Raw genomic sequence first — 26,532 nt, forward strand, 5'->3', positions numbered from 1 at the left:
AAGGTTACCATCAGATGTGCCGTGGAAAATGCTGAGACTTTTGTCCTCACCATATATCCCAAAAATGCTTTCCCGCTGATATTTTTGGGGCTTTCCATACTTTTGACTAACCCTGTATATTCTTATAATGTAAATAGTGCAGTTATAAGAAGGCAACGGTTGTGTCACTTTTTGTTTGAATAAAATTACATAAAAGAGCTGTATCAACTCTGTACCACATTGCAGGCGCCCTAACATTTCCGATCTTTACTTATAAATGCCCTTTCTGTAGAAAATATAATAAGAGCTATTAAGAAAAGTTGTTCTGTGTTTTTAATAATACCAATCATTTGTTTTAATTAAAAATTACGTATGGAATTATAAATGTGCAATAACTCTGTTACGAAAGCGGATATACTTACGAATATCGCTGGCCACAGCATAACTATGTAGAACGCCAGATAAATGTGTAATGTAAACGTTCTTACAAAAATAACACCACCTATTATGTATTTTAAATACATGTCGAGATTATTTTCCTGGAGTTCTGTATCAAATTCGTAGCTCCATAGATCCTCCATGTCTTGTTTTATATGAAATAGTGACGTATCGAATGCGAGGACAAATATTCCACCTATTATTACGAGTAGTACATCCAACTGCTTTGGGAAGCCCAAGGAGCTCAATATCATTTTCTTACATTATGGCCCTGATTTTTATGTTCTGAGGTTTACGAAGATACTGAAAATTTAGATGTTGACAGTGACAAAGGAACTAGGGTTAAGAAATATGATTTTTTATATGCTGAGTAGTATAGCATACTTTTTAAAATATCAATTAGGACTATAACTTACCTTCATATAAAAAAATAGATGCTTTCTAATATAAAAAAGGTGTAAAATATGATTTTAATTATATTATTTCATTATGTATGTGTGATTGATTTTTAGATTTATTTGACATTAGTTTTTGATAGCGATGATGTGACACCTCTATAAAGTAGACGTATAAAGGATTACTATGTAAGTGTAACATAAAGCTGTCAGCAGCAGCATTGCTAAATACAAATACGGGATGTTTAAAAAAAATGTGCCTTTGCTCGTGAAGAGGCTCTCCATACAAAAATATGGCAAAAGGTTTTTTATACCCTTCCGGTTTTTTTTCCCTAAATTTTAGTAATTTTTTCGCTGTTGTTTGTCAATGTCCATGATTGAAAACAAATGCACCAAAGGGAATCTGGTGCCATTGTTGTATATTGCTGGCTATGAAGAAGAACAAGTTCATGTAATTGCTAGAGTAAAGAGAAATGAGGTAAATCTGTGTTTTTTTTTAAACAACGAACACCCTCTTTTTAACTAGGCCGTTCCAGGAATAGATAATACATGTCAAAATAATAAGAAAAAACTCAAATGTTGTTATGCGATTTTCATTTGTTTATGACGTACATTTCAATAAAAGAATTAATTTATTGATTAAATTTTAAAAACACTACCATCGACCTCTAAACACTTTCTACTTCAAAATTTATATTTGATACGTCTTCGTTTCATAAATTTAGTTTTTTCGCTTTATTATGATGTATATTTTTTTTGTTTTGCGCTTATTTTTAAGTACTGAACTCTTTTTGTAACCGATAATAAAACTATTAATTGATACAATGTGAAATAAAGGAATAACATATAAATAAAGCTCTTATATTTAAACTTTCAACGCATATAAATTAGTAACAAAAATTAACAAGTATATAAAAATAAAATTGTTAGATTCGAATACACATTCATTTAGGAAAATATATTTCTTAAAAACACATGAGTATTAATTATATGGCTGCAATAAGTTATATACTATATAGAGATAAATAATTTAAATAACCAAAAATGAGATTCTAATCTACAAAACAAATGCCATATCAAGTTAGATATGACAATATTCACATAAGTCTATTTTTTATACGAATTAAATATATAACACGTAGTAACACTAACTGTCGTTAAGAAACTGATATTTTCGTACACAGAAGGGTTTGAAAATTGATATAAACCCATAAACCTTCCTTAAGGGTCTTTTGTCAGGACAGGATCACAAATTGCATATACACAAAAGCAGAGAACTTTATATACGTTGCCTCCTAAATGGATCTTTTGAATAGGCACCTCTCTCTGATTCTTCTCTCAAGTTGGCGAAGAAACTGAAGGACACATACCACATGTAACAGTATATAACTAAAAAAAAATAACTAGAAGTAGAAAAAAGTTAATTTCAGGTAGGCCCATTTCGGATGGAAACATCCTTGCCAGATTTGACATTTTTATTTTTATTTAAAATCTTACAATGCAACTGGAATCTATACCTACCCAATTAAAACAAATTTCGTGAAAAAATATTTAATATTTTTAGTAGCATTAAAAATTGTTAAATAAAATTAACGTGTTTTATGTTTTCTGTTCTTAAACTGGAATCATAAGTAAATTAAACAAAGAGATTAACAAATTTTCTCCTTTTAAATATTGTACTTCTACTTACTACGATGCGCAGTTAAATCAAAGTACGTCTAATCAACAAAGATGACTACACAAACGTTAAGAACTGTTATGAAAAATATTTTAAAGCGATCTAACAAATGCATAGAATAAAACACGTTTTAGAAATTACAAAAATTTTGGACTATGGCTTATGTCATTAATGTCATTATTTGCAATTTTTTATTAATCGTAATTATAATTATAAAATTCATCCATTAAAATTAATTAAAACCGGTAATATTAATTACCACTGAATATTTTTTCACAAAATTTGGCTCATGTACAATTATGGGGATGAAGAATCCAGAGGTGTAGTCATATTTTAATGAAAAATATCTCTGTCTATTTTTGTGGCATTTGACAACGAAGAAAATAACACATAAGCTTAAGTACCTCATAAAAAATTCAAATAAGTACGTAATATAATTTTTTAATATTTATATGAAAAATACAATGATGTTTCCATTTAAAATGGGGCATGCTATAATGTTATGTGAGAATATAGAAAACTAATGTAGAGTACCAAATTTTACCGAAATATGCTTTCAAAACAATGTTTGATGAACAGATTTCTACTACATACGATTGAGCTTATTGATTTTAAATACCTAATAGAACCAGTTTTATATAAAATTGTCCAAACTTTTAGAATTTCCGAGCAGATATTTTGATTTGAAGTTGTGATAGTAGATTACTCATTCTCACCAAAACTGAATTGAAATATTCTGAGTACATGGAACTACTACAGATGTGTCAAAGGAAGACAATTAACTGAACTTCCCTCTATTTTAAATTTGTTTGGATTAGCCGCTAGAGGGCCTCAAAATTGGTAAAAAAAATTTCTTCCAAATAACTTAAATTTTGTTATTTGATTTAAGAGTTATATCTACACTTGTACTTATATATACAGTGTGGAACAGCCAAATGGAACATATTCAGTATCTCAATTATTGTGCACATGTGCACACGTCGATTGTGGATTCTGAAATGACAACGTAAAAATTTCATCCCCAAATTCAACCCTCTTCGAGTGGCAGTTGCAATCCCCAAATTTTTAAATGCGGAAGTAGGACCTTGTGATACCTCATTTGAAAAGTATTTTCTTTGTCTATTCAAAAATGCTATGGTTTTAATATTTACTGCAAAAATTAATGGTCTGCTTTTATTTAAAAATAAGTAATGGTTGCGGTTATGTCGGTCACGCCTCAGATGTTGGAAAACGTTAGAAGACATTTTTATTTACAATTAGGATGAGGCCAAGATGTTCAAGGAACTAATTTTACATCTTCGTTGCAATTAAGTTTTTGTTTAGTTTGCTGTAGTAAATTTCGTCAAACTGATGAATTTAGTTGTTTCCTGCTAATTTTGCAGTACCTAAATATTAAAACCATAGTATTTCTGAATAGAGAATGAAAATACCTTTCAAATGAGGTATCACAAGCCCTTACTTCCCATTTAAAAATGTTGGGGTTGTAACTGCCATTCGAAGGGGGTTGAATTTGGGGATGAAATTTTTACGTTGCAGGATGTCATTTCAGAATCCAAAATCGACGTGTCTCCGGATTTTTTATAAATATGCGCAATAATTGAAATATTAAATTTATTCCATTTGGCTGTTGATGCCATCTTTTTGACATAGTAACCAAAATAACTGAATTTACAGACAGACGAATACACCACCACACCTAATAGAACTTGTATTTATATATTTTTTTATACGACTGCCTTGCAAAAGGGGGTTTTACGCACGGAAAACACGCTCTGAAAACGGTATTTTGCACACGCCGTGTGCTAAACATTTTGCACACGGTTATGTTATCTTTGCACACGCGTCTCCAGATTGTGATTTTTGTTTGATGTTGTCACCCAAATTATGCAATGTTTCAAGTTGGTTGAATTTCATAGCAACCGTCACGGCTCCTTTATTTTGTTGATTAGATACTTCAAAAATTGTTGAATTCCCGAAGTTTGGGTGTGAAAATGTGTGATTCTGAAGAGATTTTACAGAAAGCAAGCGAAATATGTTCGGAACTGCTGCCCACAAAATCCAGAAGCAGGTATGAAGCTGAGTTAAGCCGATTTATGGACTGGCGACTAGCCAAAAATGTCCAAACTTTCTCAGAAAACGCAGTAATGGTGTATTTTGAAGAACTATCTAAGAAATATAAATCTTCGACGTTGTGGACGATTTTTTCGATGCTCAAGTCAACGTTAAGTGCCAATCACAACATAGATCTTGGAAGCTATAAAAAGTTGCAAGCGCTAATCAAACGAAAATCCGAAAACTACGTCCCAAAGAAGTCCCAAATCCTCACAGAAGATGATTTTTGCCGGTTTTTGACGAAAGCATCAGACGACAAATATTTACTTATCAAGGCGGTGGTGGCAGTTGGACTATCTGGGGCATGTCGAAGGGAGGAATTATGTTATCTCAAAATAGAAGACACCAAAGATTTCGGCAGTGCTATGCTGATTAAACTGAAGAATACAAAAACAAAGGTACCAAGGTGTTTTACAATTACAGGAAACCTTTACACTATCTTAAAAAAGTACTGTGCTCTTCGTCCTCCTAATCTGAAGACAGGCAGGTTTTTTTTAAACTATCAAAACGGAAAATGTTCAAGCCAAAACGTTGGCATCAACAAAATTGGAAACATGGCTAGGGAAATCGCCAAGTTTTTGATGCTAGAGAATCCAGAAAGTTACACGGGACATTGTTTTCGGCGTTCATCGGCCACAATTTTAGTCAATTCTGGCTCAAATCTGCTTGCCCTCAAACGCCATGGAGGGTGGAAATCCAGTACAGTTGCCGAAGGCTACGTTGATGACTGTTTGAGAAATAAAATGGAAGTTTCGAAAAAGATAGAGTCTTCAGTGTCTTCTGCTGCCACAGAACCAGAACAACGATCGTCTACTGGAATACAACAAGAAAACAACGACCGCACGCTGAAAAACTGCACTAAAAACACGACACCAAAAATATTCTCTATTACCGAAAACAAGGTGCACAATAATACTGCTTTTCCCAGCGTAACCTTGAAGGAATGTTCAAATGTTACCATAAATATTAAATATTAGTTTCTTTTGTTAATGCGTTAGCAATTTTCTTAATAAAAACGAGTTAAATTAAAAGTTGTATTTAATTTATTTTGTTAATGCGTTGGCAATTTTAGTAATAAAAACGATTTAAATTAAAATTTAATTTTTGTGGTCTCTGTTTCCAGTCGTAAAAAAAAGTATCGTAAAAAACTTGTTTAATATAGTTACTATTGCAGGTGACTTTACAACTTCATTTCTTATTTTATGATGAAGGTAGAAGGTTTCCTCTAGTCCGTTTCTTGTATTTTTCTACATTCCTAACAGTTTGCGCGTAAATATTTTAATTTCTCTTAATAATTCATATATGTATCTCCAAATTAAAGTTAACAGTCCAGTTATTTCGCTCACTATGCATGATTTTTTGTATCAACATTTGCTAACGTGTTACAGCAAACAAAAATATATATATTAAAGAAAATGCAGAATGTTACAAATTTTTCTTTAAACATGTCAACTTACCTAATGATATTAGTCCTACCACTAGCCATATCGTTGCTAACTTGGTCTGTTCATCCATGTAAAAGTGAACTGCATTTATAATAATAGAAACGAGTAGACCAATGGCTAACATACCACCCAGGACAACCCAAGGTATCATCAAATACCAGTTTCGCTAGAAAATATATATATGCTTAGAGAAAAATTTTACCATTAAACTAAATTTAAAAAAAGCGATAGTTACAAATATATAAATATTTAAAAGCGTATTTTGTTAAAATGTCAATCAAAACTATTTTATATTTGGTTTCTGATAATGTTACTGAAAATTCTAAAATGACATAAAACAATTAATACAAAATGAATACCATTTTGAAAAGAAGTACTGATTTTCTCATAAAGGATGTCCCAAAAGTAACACAAGATTTGAATTGTGCGCCATTTTTATTCCGAAGTGTTGCCAGAATTGTGCAGGATCTCATGTTGTAATAAATATGTTGCGGCTAGACAAAATGGAGTGCTATATCTACAAAGGATGGGCGAGTGAGGATTGTCAAAATTCATTCAAAAAAAAAGAACAGACCAATTACCAACCAGCGTAAAATCCACACCACACTGTCACTCTTGGAGTATACAGTGGTCGTTCTTGAATGACCCGAGTATTGTCTCTGCTCCAAATTTTTCTTGTTCACATACGCACTAAGATAAAAACGCGCCTCATCGCTAAAGATGGTAGTTTGGCTTCAATTCCTGGATTGTTTAATGCAACATGTGATCCAACACAATGCTGCCAACTCTTCGGAATGAAAATGGCGCACAAATCAAATCTTGCGTTACTTTCAAGATACCCTTTATATTTTATTTTGTTAAATTCATTTGTTGAAATAATTTTTCTTAAGGAAGTGTAACTATTTTTAAATTTTAAAGTACGATGGTTTTTCGGGTTGCTATGCCATGGCCTGTGTACCTAGTCGCTGCCAGTTACAGAATTGCCTTTCACTTCCTCAGCCGCATCTAGGAACCTTTGACCTGTCTTTGTTGTTCTTAGGGTAGGCTCTGTGAGGATGGACCTGCTAATGGAACCCCTAGGTCCCTTTCTTTTTTATTGGGTCTAAGGCTATTATAGACAGCAAGGCAAGCCGGGCCTCACCACATACTACCACTATATTGCGCAAACCTATAAGTGTGAACACCGACGCTGTAAAACGGTGACACGAAGCCGCTAATGGTCTCAGTTGCGGCAAAGCATTTGCAGGCACTGAAGATGCCAACAGTGATGAACGGCGAAACGTTTGGTAGCATCGGATGCGACCAGTTTTAGAGGCCACTACGAAACGTCTCAGAGGATCACCACTACCTGAGGAGCAATACCATCGTACTTTAAGTATTAGGTCGGTCCGTTAAAACCTTAAAACTACGAACTACTGTCACTTTTCGAATAGCATACTTACTGTGTACAAATAATTTTCGTAGATTTTGTTCTTATATTTTTTCTTGAGGGCCCTTGTGCAAGCAAAGGATATGTGCGTAATTTTCAGAAAAATATAATATCTGCAGATATTGGATAAAAAATGTATTGTTGGAAATATGGGATTTGTGAAATAAAAATTTGTGAACATTTGAGAAATAAAAACTGAACCTCTGCTGCAGACTGGTGCAATAATGAAATAAATGCCAAATTATGTACTTATCCAATTCTTGCATTACATATTGTTACATAATTTGTGTACATGATGTATATGTATAATCATTAGTTATGTGAATATTCACTCTACAGTTGGGCAGTTGAATCTTTACGTTCACGTCATCAAGCATAATCGTATGAAAGAACAATAAGATTTTAAACGAATTCAAATCAAAGGTTGTGTTCATGAATTCATTTCATTTAAGAACTAGTGAGGATTCATATTTGTATAATGAAAACATGTTTTGTGATTTTTTGCGTCATAATAAAATCAAACAAACTTAACCTCGATTTACTGAACCAACAACAGAGTTCACAGAAGAAAACATATGTGGCAACAAGGAACGTAGGAAACGATGCTAGTCGAATATATGTCTTCATTTTAAGGACACAACAAACGACAATATGTCTGCCTTATTCATCAAGGACAATTAATAACCTCTGTCGGAACTAGTGTCAGTCGCACAACACATGAAGACGATTTCTTGTATTTTTTGTTGATCAATAATTGAACATTTGTGTTTTATATTTATATATTATGTTGATGACGTGACGTAAAGATCCAACGGCTCATGTGTAAATGTTAATCAATTTAGCCAAATGTTATAATAAAACTATTAAAAAAATTTTCATATTGTACTTATCCCTTTCTTGCGTCAAAGTTTTCAGTTTGTGTCTACTTACTTTGACTACGCCAATAAGCAGCAATGTTGAGAGAATTATCGTCATCACCATATTTATCGTGACAATTATTTTAACTAAAAAAGAACATTTGAAATATTTATATTTGTTAAAAATATTTTACGTACCTATCCATTCCTCCAGGAAATCAAATACTATTGTTTTGAGATGTACTATATTTAGATATGTCAGAATGATCCCCAAGATACATAATATCTGAAAAAAGTTTATTTTTAATTGAAGGTAATTAAGTAATATAACAACCCTTAATTTGTATGGTATTCCGAATTGTACACGATAAACTTTGCGAGATAATATAACAATAAAATAAAAATAAAAATGTCATTTACAAAAAAATCACATTTAGTTAAATATACTTTAAAATGTTTGGCATAGATTGATAAAACTTGAGGTTATAATTTAACTAATTATGGACAAAAATTCACTCGTTATTCAAGCAAATTTGTGAACTAGTGACGAAGATGTTCAGAGATACATATCTAAGAACCAATGGCGGCTGGTGAAAATTGGAAAAAAGTGGTCATATTATGACAAAGAAGGATTTATACTGCTTTTTATTAAACGATTTTAATGCTCATAAAGAGAACATTCACAATGAAAAAGTTTCGAACACAGTGTACTAAATATTAACAATAAATTATATTTGGGCAAAATATACTTTCATAATCAGTTGATACGTACAAACATATAGTCCGTACGATATTGGTTGAAATAGTATTCCAAAACGACCCCTACGTCACTTTCTTGGCATTCGACACCCGGGGTAAAAAGACATTGGCGAAAAATATCAAGGCAGTAGCGTACTGCTGTGATAAATTGTTACAGTAATTCCGATCATTTTCTTGGAATTCTATCTTAACAAATATTGTATCTTTCTGTCTTTCTTTCATTTTTGAGTAAATTATTTTTTTTGTAGTTAATGGTGTACCTAATTTTATGAAAAATACAAATTTTCAGAAACATTTAAAAAATGGCTGTCAGTCGCTGTGTATCTGTCAGTTGCTTACGAAAATATTTTGCAAATACAGGGTGATTCATTAACAATGGGAAAATCGAAAGCTGAAGATACTACACGTAAAATGGTGACCATTGGCGAAAACATGCCTTATCCGAAAGTTGATAGTTTCGGAAATACAGGGTGTTGAAAGTTAAAATTTGAAATCGTTTTTTTGCGATTATTCTGAAAATATGTAGGTTAGGAACTTGAAAATTTGTGAAACTATATTTTTTTAGGCGACGAATAAGATGCGTGTTGTAATTTCAGCATTGCTCATAGAGGGCGCCACTTACGACCAATTTTACCGAAAATTTAGTTAATAACTTTTTACCCTGTATGTCTAACATGAAACTTGATTCAAAACCTGAAAGAGCAATCATTTTTCCATTAATTATGTACTCTTGTTTCATTTCGGTATCTCGATCCGTTTTCGAGAAAAATCGATTTAACGAACACTATGTTTTGATAATACGAGAAATTAAAAGCGAAACAAACCAAGTGTTTCTTCGTGTTATTACAACAATTAACAATAAAACAAATAAAATACGTAATTATGATTTAAAGTAATTGTTCGAAGAATCCACCGTTGACACTGATACACTTTACACGTTTTCTGAGAGATCTTCGAGTTTGAAACAACATATTGGGATTGCGTCTGACTTCGTTGGCAGCGATTTGTATTCTTTGCCACAACTCTTCACGCGAACCAATAGATTCTTTGTAAACTATATCTTTCATTCGAGACCAAATAGAAAAATCAAGAGGATTGAAGTCCGGACTTCTGGATGGCCAAGCAAAAATGCTTACATGGCCAATCCAGCGATTTGGAAAAACTGCATCTAAATATGCACGCACTGGCCAAGAAAAATGCGGTGGAGCTCCGTCGTGCATGAACCACATGTCTCTTCTTAAATAAAGTGGAACTTCTTCAAGCCGTGGAAGCATTTTTACTTGGCCACCCAGAAGTCCGGACTTCAATCCTCTTCATTTTTCTATTTGGAAGAATCTATTGGTTCGTGTGAAGAGTTGTGGCAAAGAATACAAATCGCTGCCGACGAAGTCAGACGCAATCCCAATATGTTGTTTCAAACTCGAAGATCTCTCAGAAAACGTGTAAAGTGTATCAGTGTCAACGGTGGATTCTTCGAACAATTACTTTAAATCATAATTACGTATTTTATTTGTTTTATTGTTAATTGTTGTAATAACACGAAGAAACACTTGGTTTGTTTCGCTTTTAATTTCTCATATTATCAAAACATAGTGTTCGTTAAATCGATTTTTCTCGAAAACGGATCGAGATACCGAAATGAAACAAGAATACATAATTAATGGAAAAATGATTGCTCTTTCAGGTTTTGAATCAAGTTTCATGTTAGACATACAGGGTAAAAAGTTATTAACTAAATTTTCGGTAAAATTGGTCGTAAGTGGCGCCCTCTATGAGCAATGCTGAAATTACAACACGCATCTTATTCGTCGCCTAAAAAAATATAATAGCAAAAAAACGATTTAAAATTTTAACTTTCAACACCCTGTATTTCCGAAACTATCAACTTTCGGATAAGGCATGTTTGCGCCAATGGTCAAGCTTTCGACTTTCCCATTGTTAATGATCCACCCTGTATATATGCAACCCTTTTCGAGATCGCAATGTCGGCAACCCTTAATTTAATTTTGGATTCCACAAATTATTTCCAATACTTTTTCTTCGTTATAGTTCACTTTGTAGGTCTAGAAATCATCCTCCAAAAAATGTTTTGCAAATATATATGCAACCCTTTTTGATATCATAGGATCGGCAGCCCCTAATTTAATTTTCGATTCAACGAATTACTTCCAATTTTTTTTCTTCATTAGAGTTCTCTTTGTGAGCCTAGAAATCATCCTCTAAAACATAGCACCTATGAGTTCCACGCTTTATTATTAAAATATTACCAATTTAATTTTCTAAAGCAGCCACTGTTAAGAACTAACAAATAAGATAAGTGCATTTATTTTCAATGGGTATTTTTTAGAAAAAAGTTATCTTTCATTTTATTTGGAGAACAAGCTATTTTGGTGTAATTATTTTTTAAATGTAAAACAAGCCTTCGATATGGTTAAACAAATCGAAAATAACTACAAAACTATTGTTTTACAAAAAAGATATGAATTATTGTTAAATATTAAATTTTAAATATAATATAGTTATGAAAAGTCCAATAAAATCGTTGTAGGAATTTAAAATTTTCTGAAGGATAAATAATCCCCAAAAAATTTAATGCTAATGATTTTTTTAACTTCTGATCATTAGGTTATATTTAAAATTATATTTCTATCAAACATAAAATTCATTTCACATCATTTTTCCTCAACATCAACCAGAATTAAATGCACTTATCCAATTCACAAAAAAATTTTCGATCACTGATTCACCGATGAACCTCTGCAAATTTTTTCAATTTACATTAAATATTTTAAAAGATATTTAAATAATTGTGATATTTTTTTATATCTGAAACTCATCTAAACTAAATCTCAAAAAGAACTTATGTTTAAATGGACATATTTTCTTATTTCTCTCACTATGTGTTCTCTCACTATGTACAGTTTGGGACGTGCCATTCGGGATAACCTGTATATCATACACAAACAAAAATCAACACAAAATAAATAACTGCAGTTACATGATAACTTCCTAATTCGTTTATTTTTAATACCACAGTCCGTTCTGCAAGTAAACTCATAATCCCAAATATTCATTTCACATTTGAATTTGTATATTTTGATATCGAAAAAAGAAAGCATGGTTTTGTAATTTAAAACTACAATATATTTTGTCTAAAATTATTTTCAGTCAAAACTGTCTCATTAAAATTAATTGCATAAGAACTTCATATACTTGTGTTGGTGAATTGCCAAAGAGGTCAAGGATTTATACAAAAATATTTTCAGCCAGTCAAAAATAATTTACGTTTACTCACTATAGCAGCTACTCCGGATATTATAGTTCCTGTTCTCAGTGAGCCACAGCCACAGCATGATTTTAACAAATATTTGGCCATTTTCTCTTAATATCCTGTAACAGAAAGAATTTGCATTATTTACTAGATATTTCCATTCCCTATTGTTCTGGTGAATGTCTTATTATTAATTAAAAAAGTTATATAGAATATTTACAAGGGAAAAGTATCTTGTAAAAAGTTACTATATTACTGTGATCCTCTATTTTGTGCAAAGAACTGTCATAATTATAATCATGTATGAAAATTATTATTAAAACGTATTTTACCACATTGTTGTGTTTGTGTTTAAAATTCTTTATAGAAATTTTTCCAAGAACGTTGAGTTAGATCGGACCTTGATATGCGTAGTAATGCCTGTATGAAAAAATTGTCTCACTATTTTCATAAATAACAAAAAATTGTTTAACATCGTAATTTATATTATTTAAAAGAATTCGAAATCAAAATACTATAACTAGAATGTTATTTGAAACTTTAATGGCGAATAAAACTGAATATGACATTACTAAAATTTGATTTAAATGAAACTATATTCGACTACTTTTTAGAATTTAAAAATAGTGCAATAATTTGTCCACAATTAAATTTTCGTCGTATTATTTTTTACATAAAAAAATACTGACTGTTTTTTAATATCTTCTTTACTATGTCTGCAATTTATACTTTTGCTGAACAAACTGATTTGTTACTAGTTTTGGGTTATTGTGAAGGAAATTGTTGTGCTAGCGTTCGAACATATGCTGAAAGATTTCCTAATTGAAGAATTCCAAATCACAAAACATTTTCTAATGTGGAGAGACGCTTTCGGGAAACAGAACGTTTTTTACCTGTAACATTAAATCGTGGACAACGTACGGCTAGAACTATTCAGCTGGAGGAACAAATTTTGAAAATGGTGGAAGAAATTTCGCAAGTAAGTACAATGCGTTTAGCGGCAGAGGTTGGCTTTCAAAAAGTTCCGTTAATAGAGTATTAAAAGACTAGTTTTACTTCCATTCCACCTTCAATCAGTTCAAGAACTTTTACCTACCAATAAATCCTCCATCACGTTTTGCTTTCAAAGTATTCAGGAACTTGGAAATAGAGACGATCCACAAGAAAATCCTGTTTACAGACGAAACCGCTTTTACTAGAAGGGGTATTTTTAATTCGAATAATGAACATGTTTATTGTAATGAAAATCCACATGGAATTAGTAAAAGACGGTTCCAACATGAATTTAAGATTAATGTTTGGTCTGGTATTATTGGTAGTATTTTAATTGGTCCTACTATATTATCTGCTACATTGCAAGCAGAAAATTATTTAGAATCTGTCCACCGAGGTTACCCTATCTGCCTGAAGAGTTACCGATAACAGTACGAATGAATATGATTTTCATACATTTGCCTTATCGGTAAGACAATACTTAGATGAGCACTATTTTAACAGGTGGATAAGTAGAGGAAATAATGCCCCTGTAAAATGGCCACCTCGATCCCCAGACCTAAACCCATGTAATTATTTCCTTTGGGGAGCGTTGAGGACCACAGTTTATAGCTTTTCAGTTAATACAGAAACAAATTATGAGAAATAATACAAAGTGAAATTAATGTTAGGAGAGGTAATGCACAATTATTGGATAAAATTCACTTTAATTTCCTAAGAGTATCAATACCTCCGTTCAAGAACAAGGAAATCACTTTGAGCATTTACTGTAATATTATTTTAATATGATTTTAAATAATGTTGACTTTCTTGTATTATTGATATTATCTATTTAAAGTACTATAGTGGGATCATATTCGATGCAAAGTAATAAATCATTGCCTTTCAAGGAATCCAGTGCCATACGCTTTTAAGGGTTTTAGAAAATGAATAATTTCTTTATACATTATGAAGGGACGAAGGGGTCAGTTCACATTTGGCACCCTTGTTCCTACAAAAATTCCTTTATTCTTATAAACTATTTATTTTAAATGTAATTTATTATAAATCCAATTTGTTTTTTGTTGTTTACTTGTTTTTTGGAGGCGCTCTCTGTTTTACGATCAAGCTCGCCAGGTTAGTATTTGACGTATAACCGACCACTTCGTACACTCGATGCACCTGGGCGACTACAGCTACTACCAGAACACAGTGCGTATGCAGCGGTATTTCAGATTTAACATTTTTAATTTAATTTTAAATTTGAAATGGTTCATCTTACGCCTCCTAAAAATGATGACACGATTTTCCTTTGATAAAAGACCGACAACTTTTTGCTCTACTGTGCATCGAATACGATCCTACTATAGTGTTGAATTTTATTTTATTGATTGATAATACTAAGACTAAAAATGTGTAGTTAATTTTGTTTTTTTAATGTGAAGTTTTTTCATTATTATTCCTTGCTTTGAGGCTACAGTTATTAATTATTTTTAGTGATTGGAATTTTTACCTTGTGTATAAATGTATAAAAAATGACAATTCTACTCGCAATTCATAAACGATATCAAAATTTTGAATAAGGCAAAAAATCTTCTAAAATAGTGCTTACTTTTAAAAATATAAGTTTTGTCGTCACTGACGTACGGATAAAAAAGTTACGGGTTAGCCAGTGGCGCACAGGCACTAGAAAGAGAACATTCTCACCAAATGCTTTATTTACATTGCTCTTATATAAAATAATATGTGTACCAAATTTGAAGTTTCTAAGTTTTCAAATTATTTGAAACAACTAGGTTATCTATTCTATATTTAGAAGGATATATATATCTCAGAAGGCGTAAACTTTTGTATATAGGTAAGTTAGGCTAAATAGTCTTATTTTCTTCCAAGGAACCTGTCAAGTGTTGTGTGTCCTTTTCAAGAACACCCTGTATTTATCACGCACGCTGGTGTGTTGACCCAATATATATATTACTACGAGCAGTCACTGGTAAAGTCAGACAAAACATTTTAGATACAATTTTTGAGTAATATATCCACAAAGTGTGGTTATTATTTTCTGTATAAATTATAGTCCACAATGCTACAATTGTTTAATTTTTTAATATATTTTTTCCGTGTACCTACCCAACTTTGATTTTTTAAATAAAACGCCCAGTACATAATTACATATTTTTGATATGTGCATTATCAAAATTAATAATACGAAATTCAAGAAATAAACTCCAAGCACCTGAAAAAACGAAAGATACTAAGCGCACTGTTTTTTTTTTTGTTTTTTATTTCTCCAGGAATTAGTGGTAGAATGTCTTTTTAAAACTTTCCAAGTTATCTATTTTACACAGATTAATCGCTTGTCAACAAAGCGCCACGTTTTGTTCTGTTCATTGCCGTCTTGAAATATAAATATAAAATAAAAATGATGTACTGAAAGATATGGTGACATCTTTCAATTTTAACACGAGTACTGAATTGAAGAAAGCTAGTATGTTAATACTGGACATCTATTTTTATTTCAGTATACATATTGTAACACGATAGTAAAGATTTATTGTATGGATCATTAAATAATTTAAAGTTTCTTGTTTCTTATTAGTCTGTTTATTTGATGATTTATTTTTATTCGAGTTATTTAATAAAGAAATTTAACAGTATTGCCAAAAATCTCAAAATTTAAAATAGACAGACACGTGTAGAGGGTAAAAAAGACCTTCATCTGCATATTTCAATTTTAAAATTCTTTTAAAAATTAATATTCACAGATGTGCTTATACAAAACTCGTTCTTAAAAAAATCTTGTTCTCAATTTCACAACTGAACGACATGCTTTTTAGGATATTTGCAAATATATACAGTGTGGCTCACTAAGAACCCCTTTATCATTTTATTAATCATTCAAATTAATCTAATCTAAACAATTCTCGTGACAAGAGAAAGCAAAATACTTTATTTTAGCACAACATGAAACAGTAGAGTGAAATTATACTTGTGTATATAAAATATTATACATAAACATAAAATACTACAAAATGAAGTCTGTACATTTTTGCTTACCTTATTTTATTTGATTTCCTCAAAATAATATTGAAATTTGAGCGAAAAATATGGATATGAAACATTTCCTCTTCTAATTGATATATTCGAAAAAAATATTATTCATTTCCTTAATTCATTATATTGAACTGGAAATGATTTGATGTGGAAAGTGTAAATAGTGAAGATGAAAGAAAAAAATGTTTTATATATCCACTTGCATCGTTTTCACCATTTAATTAACACCCAGTATAGTAAGGCTAATCACAAAAAAACGCAAGAACGGAAAAAACATTGCTACTATGTTGAAGCATTAAGATCCACCGGTTCGTTAAATAGGCCTTTTCTAGAAATCCGCTGCCATATAAGCCGACAGCATTTCTTCACATGTGGAATAAATAAATACGTGTTCAGTGACTCAAAACAGTTGTATCGCCTTATTCGTCATTGCAGACGGGATTCTGCAGAACGCGAGTGAAGGCGGCCACAAACCTTGTGTGACGTTATTTCTTTATTGTCACACAAATACAGTTAAATCGTAGGGTGGCCGCTACTTAAGCTGACATAATCAGGTCTAGGAGAGGTATACATTGTATTCTGGTAATCGCAAAAGCAAAGAGCACAGACTTGACAGTCCCTACAACAGTCTATCCATATTTTTAGTTACTAGTCGAGGCAATGAAGCATTATGATAGGAAATCTTTTAGGATAGGACGTATCGGAATGCGGTTTTTCGCATTCGCTTGCAAAAATTATTTATATCATTCGTACCTACTTTGTACCTATTACAAACCGGAAGTTGCATTGCTGCAGCCAAAAATGCATGCTAAAAATGCATATTTTGAGAGGCCTTTTGGCAAATTTAATAACTTCGTAAATAAGAATCAGAATTGGCTCAAGTCGGGTACCCGGGGATTTTCGAAGTCGCTGATCACGATTATGATGTTTAAATTGACCCTCCGAACACCTGGAGCTCAGGAACGTCGACGAACGTCATCTCCGGGGACTATCCCGAACTTTATGCGAGAGAGGAGAGAAACTGGGCACCCGGGGGTTTTTTGGGTCGCTGAATTCGAATATACCATCGGCGAACACCCCACGGACACCTGGTGGGCCCCAACCTGGACGCGGACGTCATCTTCGAGAATTTTTCTGGAAATATCGACAATAACGAACCGAAAATCGTTATGGGGGCTTTTAGTGACGTTCAGAGCCAGGGTAGGGCGCACCAGGTGTCCGTGGGGTGTTCGCCGGTGCTATATTTGAATTCAGCGAGCCAAAAAAACCCACGTAACGATTTTCGGTGTTTTTTTTTCAATTATGTCTGGAAAACCCTCGGGGATGACGTTCAGGGCCAGGTCAGGGCGCACCAGGTGTTCGGATGGTCGTTTTCAACATAAAATTCGGATTCAGCGCACACAAAAAGCCCCCATGAGATGGGGGGATTTTTTGCATGCATTTTTGGCTGCAGCAATGCAACTTCCGGTTTGTAATAGGTACAAAGTAGGTACGAATGATATAAATAATTTTTGCAAGCGAATGCAAAAAACCGCATTCCTATACGTCCTATGCTAAAAGATTTCCTATATTTGGCCTTTTTAGTGCTTCATTGCCTCGACTATACGAGAATTAATTAGATATGTAGGTTAATACATAAAAACTTTGAAAAATTGTAAATACAAAAAAGTCAATGTGGTGTAGATTTGCTGTAATGTAGAACCTGAAAAGTGTTGTTTATTGTTGAAAATCGAATTTCAAAAATAACACAGGCCGACTTATTTTAACAACACGAATATATTTTTCCGAAGGATTTTGGTGCACTGAATTCGAATCCGAGGTCCAAATTTCTTAATTGGCTCTGGTTTTCGAGACCTAACCTAAAAGTGCCAAAATCGCGATTTTTAACATAGTTGAGGTTATGTTACAAGAAGAGGTAATTTTTTTTGCTGAAACTATTAATGGGGTCTTACGGTACTACACTTGCTCTTTAAAACGCATTTGAATTTATGCCAATATAATTTTTCGTCTTTGATAAAGTGCATGTTGAAATTTAGTAGTTTGACTTATTTCTCGATGTTTAAATATACTCACAATACAGCACCACAAACCTTATGGGTTTATGAGCTTAGGGTTTTTGGGCTTAGGGTTTATGAGTTCAGAATTGAGCCTCTTTTGCGTGTAAATGTATTTCCAGATTGATATAATGCGTAAAATATCAGCCACATACCGAATTTTTAGACATTTTTTGAAGTTTATTGCAAAATTTGATGTGATAGGATATTTTGAAGTTCAGATTCATGATCAGTGACACCAAAAACATAGAAAATCCCTACTTCCCGGTGCCGATGAATTTAGGTTTGTGGTGCTGTATTGCGAGTATATTCAATAATCGAGAAATAAGTAAAACAACTAAATTAGGTACAACAAGCGATTTCTCAAAGACGAAAAATGATATCGGGATAAATCCAAGTGGGCTTTTAAAGAGTAAGTATAGTACTTTAAGACCCCATTAATGGTTTTAGCAAAAAAAAATACCTATCCATGTAACATAACCTCAAATATGTAAAAAACAATCGCGATTTTGGTACTTTTAAATTAGAATATCTTAAAAACCAGAGCCAATTGAGAAATCTGGACCTCGGATTCGAATTTAACGCACCAATATCCTTCGGAAAAGTACATTCTGGTTTCTGTGTTCTCTTTGCCAAATTTTGTCGGCCTGTGTAATCAAAGTAATAAGTTTTACTCAAAGTAAAGATATGAAACATGTTATGGATGCACTGAGAAAAAAATTAGTTTGCATTAAATCATTTCCGTTTGTCCTAAACTAATCCTAGGTTTAAATTAGTTATCTGTAAAATAAATGCAATATGTAGGAGGTGATCCGTATCGTTATGTTTAAATTTTGGGAGCATAAACTGCATATAGATACCTACTTAATTAGCAGACTAAAAGACACGTAGGTAATAAGTCCATTTTTACGATACGTTTACCTCAATAGAAAAACGGCTCTGGAATACCTGAAAATAGTAGGTAAATTATAATTTATATCGAGGTTATTTATTCTAAAATAAATTTATTTAACTGATAGGCTTTTATTTGGTTTATGTAATATATGGACCTATAACTTCAGAACAAAGATCGACTCCCCAAAATTTGAACAACAATAAAACAATTTACGTCTACTTATTAAATTTAACTTCCCGCAAGATGACAACAAAAATATTTTTAGCTGTTTCTTTTTAGCAGAGTTTTTAAATAATATAGTTGCAGTAGTAGTNACTTATTAAATTTAACTTCCCGCAAGATGACAACAAAAATATTTTTAGCTGTTTCTTTTTAGCAGAGTTTTTAAATAATATAGTTGCAGTAGTAGTTAACACATTCACATATTTATATTTATTTAAATATATTACGTATGACATCAATACCTAAGCATCATTTTCATTCAATTCTAATCTCTAGCTGAGTCTCCTTTTTTGGCTCCATTATGAAACGACCCGATTAATCCGACGCATTTTATAGCATAGCACAAATATATTTATATCCACTAGAAAGGTCTTCTCTACAATAATATTTAAGTTGTATATATTTAAAACCAAAGAAGGAGGGTTTTTTGTCGCGGTTGTCGGCGCAATTGGAAAAATAAAGAAATTCATGATTATTATTGCTTGGGACCAGACAGATAAAATTCATTCGATTTTATCCCAAACAGACCCACCCCCATAATCCACTGCCCTACATACCACCCAATAACTGACCCACATTCAACTACTATGACAGGAAGTAATGGCAGAAAAATGTCTTTTTATATATCACAAGCAATATTTCGTTGATTTTGGATGTATCCAACGTTTACCCATCCCCATAATTCTAGTTACGTCCAACTATTGTGACAGGCAGGAATGCCAGAAAACACAAACTGAAGCTCAGATAAATACAAACTAGGGCTTGGACAGGCAAGCTCAACCTGAATAACGGATTGGTAAAGTGTAATTGAATCAATACCAATGGCCAAGAAAACTCAAACTGATCCTATGACAAGCACACTAAAATCTGAACCTCCTTGCCGCTTAATGGCTCACTTAATGGCCCTCCTTTCAATCAACAATTTGATGATACTATGTTGTAAAGCATTTGTGACCGAGCAAACATTGACCACAAAAACTACTTTTTTCGGTACAAGCAATATCACAAAGGTTTACAATTATTACATTTTCTTCAATTATGCATCTCCTAGATAGTTACATATAAATATAAAAATTTTTAAAAATTCAAAAAATTTAAGGTAATAAACGCCGTTGTACCACTATTTCCCTGTCACAGGCTTTGGCGAAATCTGAAAATAAATGTGTAATGTAATAATATTAGTTCTTTAAATTACCATAAAAGGTTACCTACTTTTCATGTGTATGAGACTAGCTTAATGCATTTCTAGATTTTTACAAAACAATTATTCTTCATAATAAAATACAAAAATTACATATTTGCGTCAGATGAAACCTGTAACTACTTGTTTCAGATGAAAATATGTGATGCCTCAAGGACGTGGCAATATGATTTCACAACAGCAAACTTGTGGACCTGATTTTTAATAAAAACCCGTAATAAAAAAATTACAAGAAGACAAGAAAAGGCTACAAGAAGACCATGAAAGACATGACGGAAGAGCTAGACCAATTTATATGTTGATTTGACCGACCAAATTGTTAAAAAATGAATTAACACTGTCGAATAACAGCCAGCAGTAGTACCGAACAAATTTCAAAGTTAATTTATTGTACGATAAAGTTTGAAAACTCTACACGAAAACTAGCTATATCTATATCACATTCACAGGATATAAACAGAAGACCATCCTGTTCGTTTGCGAGTGGTTATTATAACAAAATAATTTATCTTAGGAAATCTTGCTAGATGTTAGTAATATATACAGGCTGATTCAGTCATAATGTCATTAATTTTAACCACGTATTCGGAAGGCTTAATAAAGACAGAAAATCGAAAAAAAAAATTTTTCACTCGACTTTTAAAAATGACGGAAATCAACCCATAACTCCCGCTACGAGGGCGGCCCTGGCAAATGCCCGGATGCTCGGAAAATTTTGTAACGTTATGTCACGAACAATTGTCAGCTGAAGCGAACAACGTTGCCAAGTTCACATCATAATGTGTGGTTCACATTTACTGTTAAAAGCATTCAAGTAAATAAAGGAGCATGCTGCATTTTATTATAAATAATGTTAACCATTGTATTAACTTAGTGCAGAATGTTTTAACAAACCTGACTTCTCGAAGTCAACTTTCGTTAAAAGAAAATAAATAAAGCAGATGTAGTTACCTGTTTGTAGGCACACCGCATTTTAGCAAATAAAAAAGTCGGCACACTACTAAATACCTAAATATACAAAATACACTACACACGGTTACAAAACCATGAACAATTTAAAGCGTTTATTCAAATCTACCTCCTTCCATATCTCCCGCATTTTTCCAACTGCATCTATCATACCATACCACACAGCGAACNCGATTCCAAATATAAATCCGATTTCAATAGGTATTACATTACTTTTCAAAAATGACTTGCGTGTATAGCAACTCGGAGTTGATGGATATCGTTTTCATTTATGGTGAACCAAGGTAACATTTGTGTTATGGTGAAGTATTTGTGTTATGGTGAAGCAAGATAACATTTGTGTTATGGTGAAATATCTGCGTTATGGTGAAGCAAGACAATATTTGTGTTAATTCGTAGAAACTGGCTACGACGGGCCCAAATGTGTTACACGTCGATGGACAAAATTTGAACAGTTGTTGTAACATCAGTTATGTCAAATTATTTTATTAAATCAAACCACAAATAAATGTTATTAATTAACAATAACAATAGCTGCAAAGTCAGTTGAATTTGCTGATATAAAATAGGTGTTATAAAATTTAATCTTCCCAATTTTTGTCCATTAATTTTTTATTACACTTTGCCGTTGTGCCGGTCTACGACTGCATGCTTCGCCTTGCACAAGGTCAGGTTTTACAGTGGACCAGTTTCTAGTGCCGTGCAGAAGTTTATTTTTAAATCATTTTCAAACTGCGCTTTTTGATTGTTTTACAAAATTGTATTTGTAAGAGTGCCCTGTACATTAAAAATTCTGAATCACCCTGTGATGAGGTGTTTTTTTATCCGTTATAAGTACCTTTATAACAATGTGTTAGATGTTTGCTTGGTGGAAAAATCTGTAATTTTTTCTTATAAAATTATCAAAAAACACATTGTTAAAATATGTGTTAGATGTTTTAAACAAATTTTGAAAAGGTTACAAAAATATGCACTTCTGATTAATGCATACATTACATTTCCGTCCTCATTGAAAAGGATTTACCTTGATTTTATCCTTACAGGAAATTAATAAATGCATTTATAGTATTTACATCTAAATATCTAAACTTGACCAAAGATCCTAATTGATGTCTAAATTAATGATCTCATTAGAACCCCAGCGCGGTTCGCGGATTACCAACATCCTTAAACGAATTTAATTGCTGAACTACTTGAGGTCAATTAAATACACTAGATTACTTGAAACATCTGTTAAAAATATAAGTCGTTTTCGTTATTGCTTCTTACTCAACATTTTTTTTATAGTTCAAGTTGTAAGTTTAAAATTAGTCATGTGTATCGATCCGAATGTTTAATGTATTAAATTAAGTGGGTATTTAATTAAAGTATTTAAAGAACAAAGAATAGTAATTCGACACACTGTTACTAAATATGGGAATGACGGTATATTTTATTAAGTTGCTGTTTCTTTAAACATCAGCGGTTATAAGGTTATCTCGAGAATTTTTAAATACAAAATAATACCTATTATTTTGCTTTTAAAGATAGTTTGCATGCGCAATAACTTTTACAATTATCAAAATGTATACTCATAATTGGTTATACAACTTAAGTAGTACGAAAATATAACGCATAAAAAACCAATAATATGTACTAATTTTTCTTTATTAAGAATAAAGATTAAATTTTACGTACAGGGTGTCCCACATAAAATCATTATTTATGTTTAAATAAATTTACAGCTTAAAAATTAGCCTGGCTCGGATACATTTCTTCTTCAATCTACAAATCTGCAAATCTTCAAGGTACTTACTGGTAANACGTGCAAATTAAAAAGTGGGTCATTGACCTAGATACAGGTTATCCTAGGTCGGAAACACGTACCGAGTTGTTTATTTGTCTCCGTCCGATTGTTTTTTATCTTCTATTACTTACAGTCAATATTTAAATACTACATACATTTCACCCTCTCTTTATAATTTATCTAGTGAGTGTTGGTTTTATATGTCATTATTTTTGTAATGAAATTGAAATGGCTGTGAAATGAAATTTGAATTACTTCAACTCTTGGAGTTTTGTAACTTCAATATTAAATTTTATTTAAAGTAAAACAGAGCTAATTTCTTTGCAGCCATAATAGTAATAATAGTAAGCCCGAAGGCTTACAGCAAAAAATTAACATTATGATGTTAATAAAAACTGATTTTTGTCAAGGCATGCTCAGACCTCCTCGAGGTTCTTGCTGGGCAACAATAACAATTTAATGTGTTGACTGCATAATTATAAAAAATAATTTATAGCATTTTAAATTATTATTTGCTGACGTGAGCAAACCGTTTATTTGTTGTCTTTATATGAGCGAAAATATATAAATATGGCAACGTTGCATTTAGGGCGCTTTGTTCATATCGTAGCCGGCTGACGTCAGCCGGTAAGTAACAGCCTGAAAAGGGGGTTAAATAATAATTTGAAAATATTTTTTTCTGCTTAAATATGCATTTGATTTTTTTTTAATCACGCCATCGTATTATACTCATTTTACTCTATCTGCTCTTAAAATTAATGACATTACTTTTCCAAGTGTCAAAAATGACTTGCGTGTATAGCAACTCGTTGATGGTTACTCGTGGACTGAGTTGATGGAAATCGTTTTAATGTATGGTGAAGCAAGATAACATTTGTATTATGGTGAAGTATTTGCGTTATGGTGAAGCAAGATAACATTTGTGTTATGGTGAAATATTTGCGTTATGGTGAAGCAAGATATTATTTGTGTGGCTACGACGGGCCCAAATGTGTTTACACGTCGGTGGACAAAATTTGAACAGTTGTTGTAACATCAGTTATGTCAAATTATTTTATTAATTCAAACCACAAATAAATGTTATTAATTAACAATAACAATAGCTGCAAAGGCAGTTGAATTTGCTGATATAAAATAGGTGTTACAAAATTTCATCTTCTCAATTTTTGTCCGTTAATTTTTTATTACATTTTGCCGTTGTGCCGGTCTACGACTGCTTGCTTTGCCTTGCACAAGGTCAGGTTTTACAGTGGACCAGTTTCTAGTGCCGTGCAGAAGTGTATTTTTAAAACATTTTCAAACTGCACCTTTTGATTTTTTTTACAAAATTGTATTTGTAAGAGTGCCCTGTACATTAAAAATTCTGAATCACCCTGTGATGAGGTGTTTTTTTATCCGTTATAAGTACGTTTATAACAATGTGTTAGATGTTTGCTTGGTGGAAAAATCTGTAATTTTTTCTTATAAAATTATCAAAAAACACATTGTCAAAATATGTGTTAGATGTTTTAAACAAATTTTGAAAAGGTTACAAAAATATGCACTTCTGATTAATGCATACATTACATTTCCGTCCTCATTGAAAAGGATTTAGCCTTGATTTTATCCTTACAGGAAATTAATAAATGCATTTATAGTATTTACATCTAAATATCTAAACTTGACCAAAGATCCTAATTGATGTCTAAATTAATGATCTCATTAGAACCCCAGCGCGGTTCGCGGATTACCAACATCCTTAAACGAATTTAATTGCTGAACTACTTGAGGTCAATTAAATTCACTAGATTACTTGAAACATCTGTTAAAAATATAAGTCGTTTTCGTTATTGCTTCTTACTCAACATTTTTTTTATAGTTCAAGTTGTAAGTTTAAAATTAGTCATGTGTATCGATCCGAATGTTTAATGTATTAAATTAAGTGGGTATTTAATTAAAGTATTTAAAGAACAAAGAATAGTAATTCGACACACTGTTACTAAATATGGGAATGACGGTATATTTTATTAAGTTGCTGTTTCTTTAAACATCAGCGGTTATAAGGTTATCGCGAGAATTTTTAAATACAAAATAATACCTATTATTTTGCTTTCAAAGATAGTTTGCATGCGCAATAACTTTTACAATTATCAAAATGTATACTCATAATGGTTATACAACTTAAGTAGTACGAAAATATAACGCATAAAAAACCAATAATATGTACTAATTTTTCTTTATTAAGAATAAAGATTAAATTTTACGTACAGGGTGTCCCACATAAAATCATTATTTATGTTTAAATAAATTTACAGCTTAAAAATTAGCCTGGCTCGGATACATTTCTTCTTCAATCTACAAATCTGCAAATCTTCAAGGTACTTACTGGTAAAAAGGAAAACACTTGATATTTAATGAAAAAAGTTACGACCAAAAACGTAATATATTCTAGAATATGAATATAACTAACACGATTTTAATTTCATATTGTCTTGACAATCAACTTTTGCTTATTTTTAGTCACTTACTATCGAAATAATTGAAATAGACCTCCGAGTATGGAAACTGATATTAAGAAAACGTAGGGGCAAAAAATTTGAAATTTCGACCATATATAGCCTCACTATTACTCTGTTGTGTGCTAAAATTTCAGTTGGTTTCGTTATCCTATTTTTTAGTTATTAATGAAAATGTTGAAAAAATCACGGTTTTCTTTTCTTCTTAAATTTTTTTGTTAACTGATAAAATAATTCCAATTTTTTCTGACAATAAGTCGAACTATTGTCTTTAATACTGCAAAGGTCATTTGTCTCAAAAGGTCTTCATTTTTTATTTTTAAGTCAAACAGAAGGAAGTGCTATCCCCGTAAATATGGCGTTCTTTAAAAAAAGAAAAAACTGACATAGGTAGCAAATAACTGTAAACAACAATTTGAAAAAATATGTTAAAATAATACAGTTATAAATATGATATTCTTAAAAACAGTATCGGAATGGTCAATTACGGTCACGGTCCGATGCAGAGTATACAGTATAGT

At 31.9% G+C, this 26,532-nt stretch overlaps 1 protein-coding gene across 1 annotated transcript in view; it reads right to left on the reverse strand.

The window, feature by feature from the left end:
- Positions 1-1,657: 1,657 nt before the first annotated feature.
- The window catches only part of LOC108907095, a 68,802-nt gene continuing 43,927 nt past the window's right edge, over positions 1,658-26,532 (reverse strand). The window contains exons 2-6 of the mRNA XM_018710620.1: positions 12,388-12,482; positions 8,532-8,619; positions 8,407-8,480; positions 6,060-6,213; positions 1,658-2,201 (exon numbers count right to left, since the gene is read on the reverse strand). Of these exons, the coding sequence (XP_018566136.1) occupies positions 2,092-2,201; positions 6,060-6,213; positions 8,407-8,480; positions 8,532-8,619; positions 12,388-12,468 (507 nt within the window). The 5' untranslated portion in view covers positions 12,469-12,482 and the 3' untranslated portion in view covers positions 1,658-2,091. The remainder of the gene's footprint in view (positions 2,202-6,059; positions 6,214-8,406; positions 8,481-8,531; positions 8,620-12,387; positions 12,483-26,532) is intronic.

The sequence above is a fragment of the Anoplophora glabripennis genome, unplaced genomic scaffold, assembly GCF_000390285.2.
Source record: "Anoplophora glabripennis isolate ALB-LARVAE unplaced genomic scaffold, Agla_2.0 scaffold281, whole genome shotgun sequence".
Lineage (NCBI taxonomy): Eukaryota > Metazoa > Arthropoda > Insecta > Coleoptera > Cerambycidae > Anoplophora > Anoplophora glabripennis.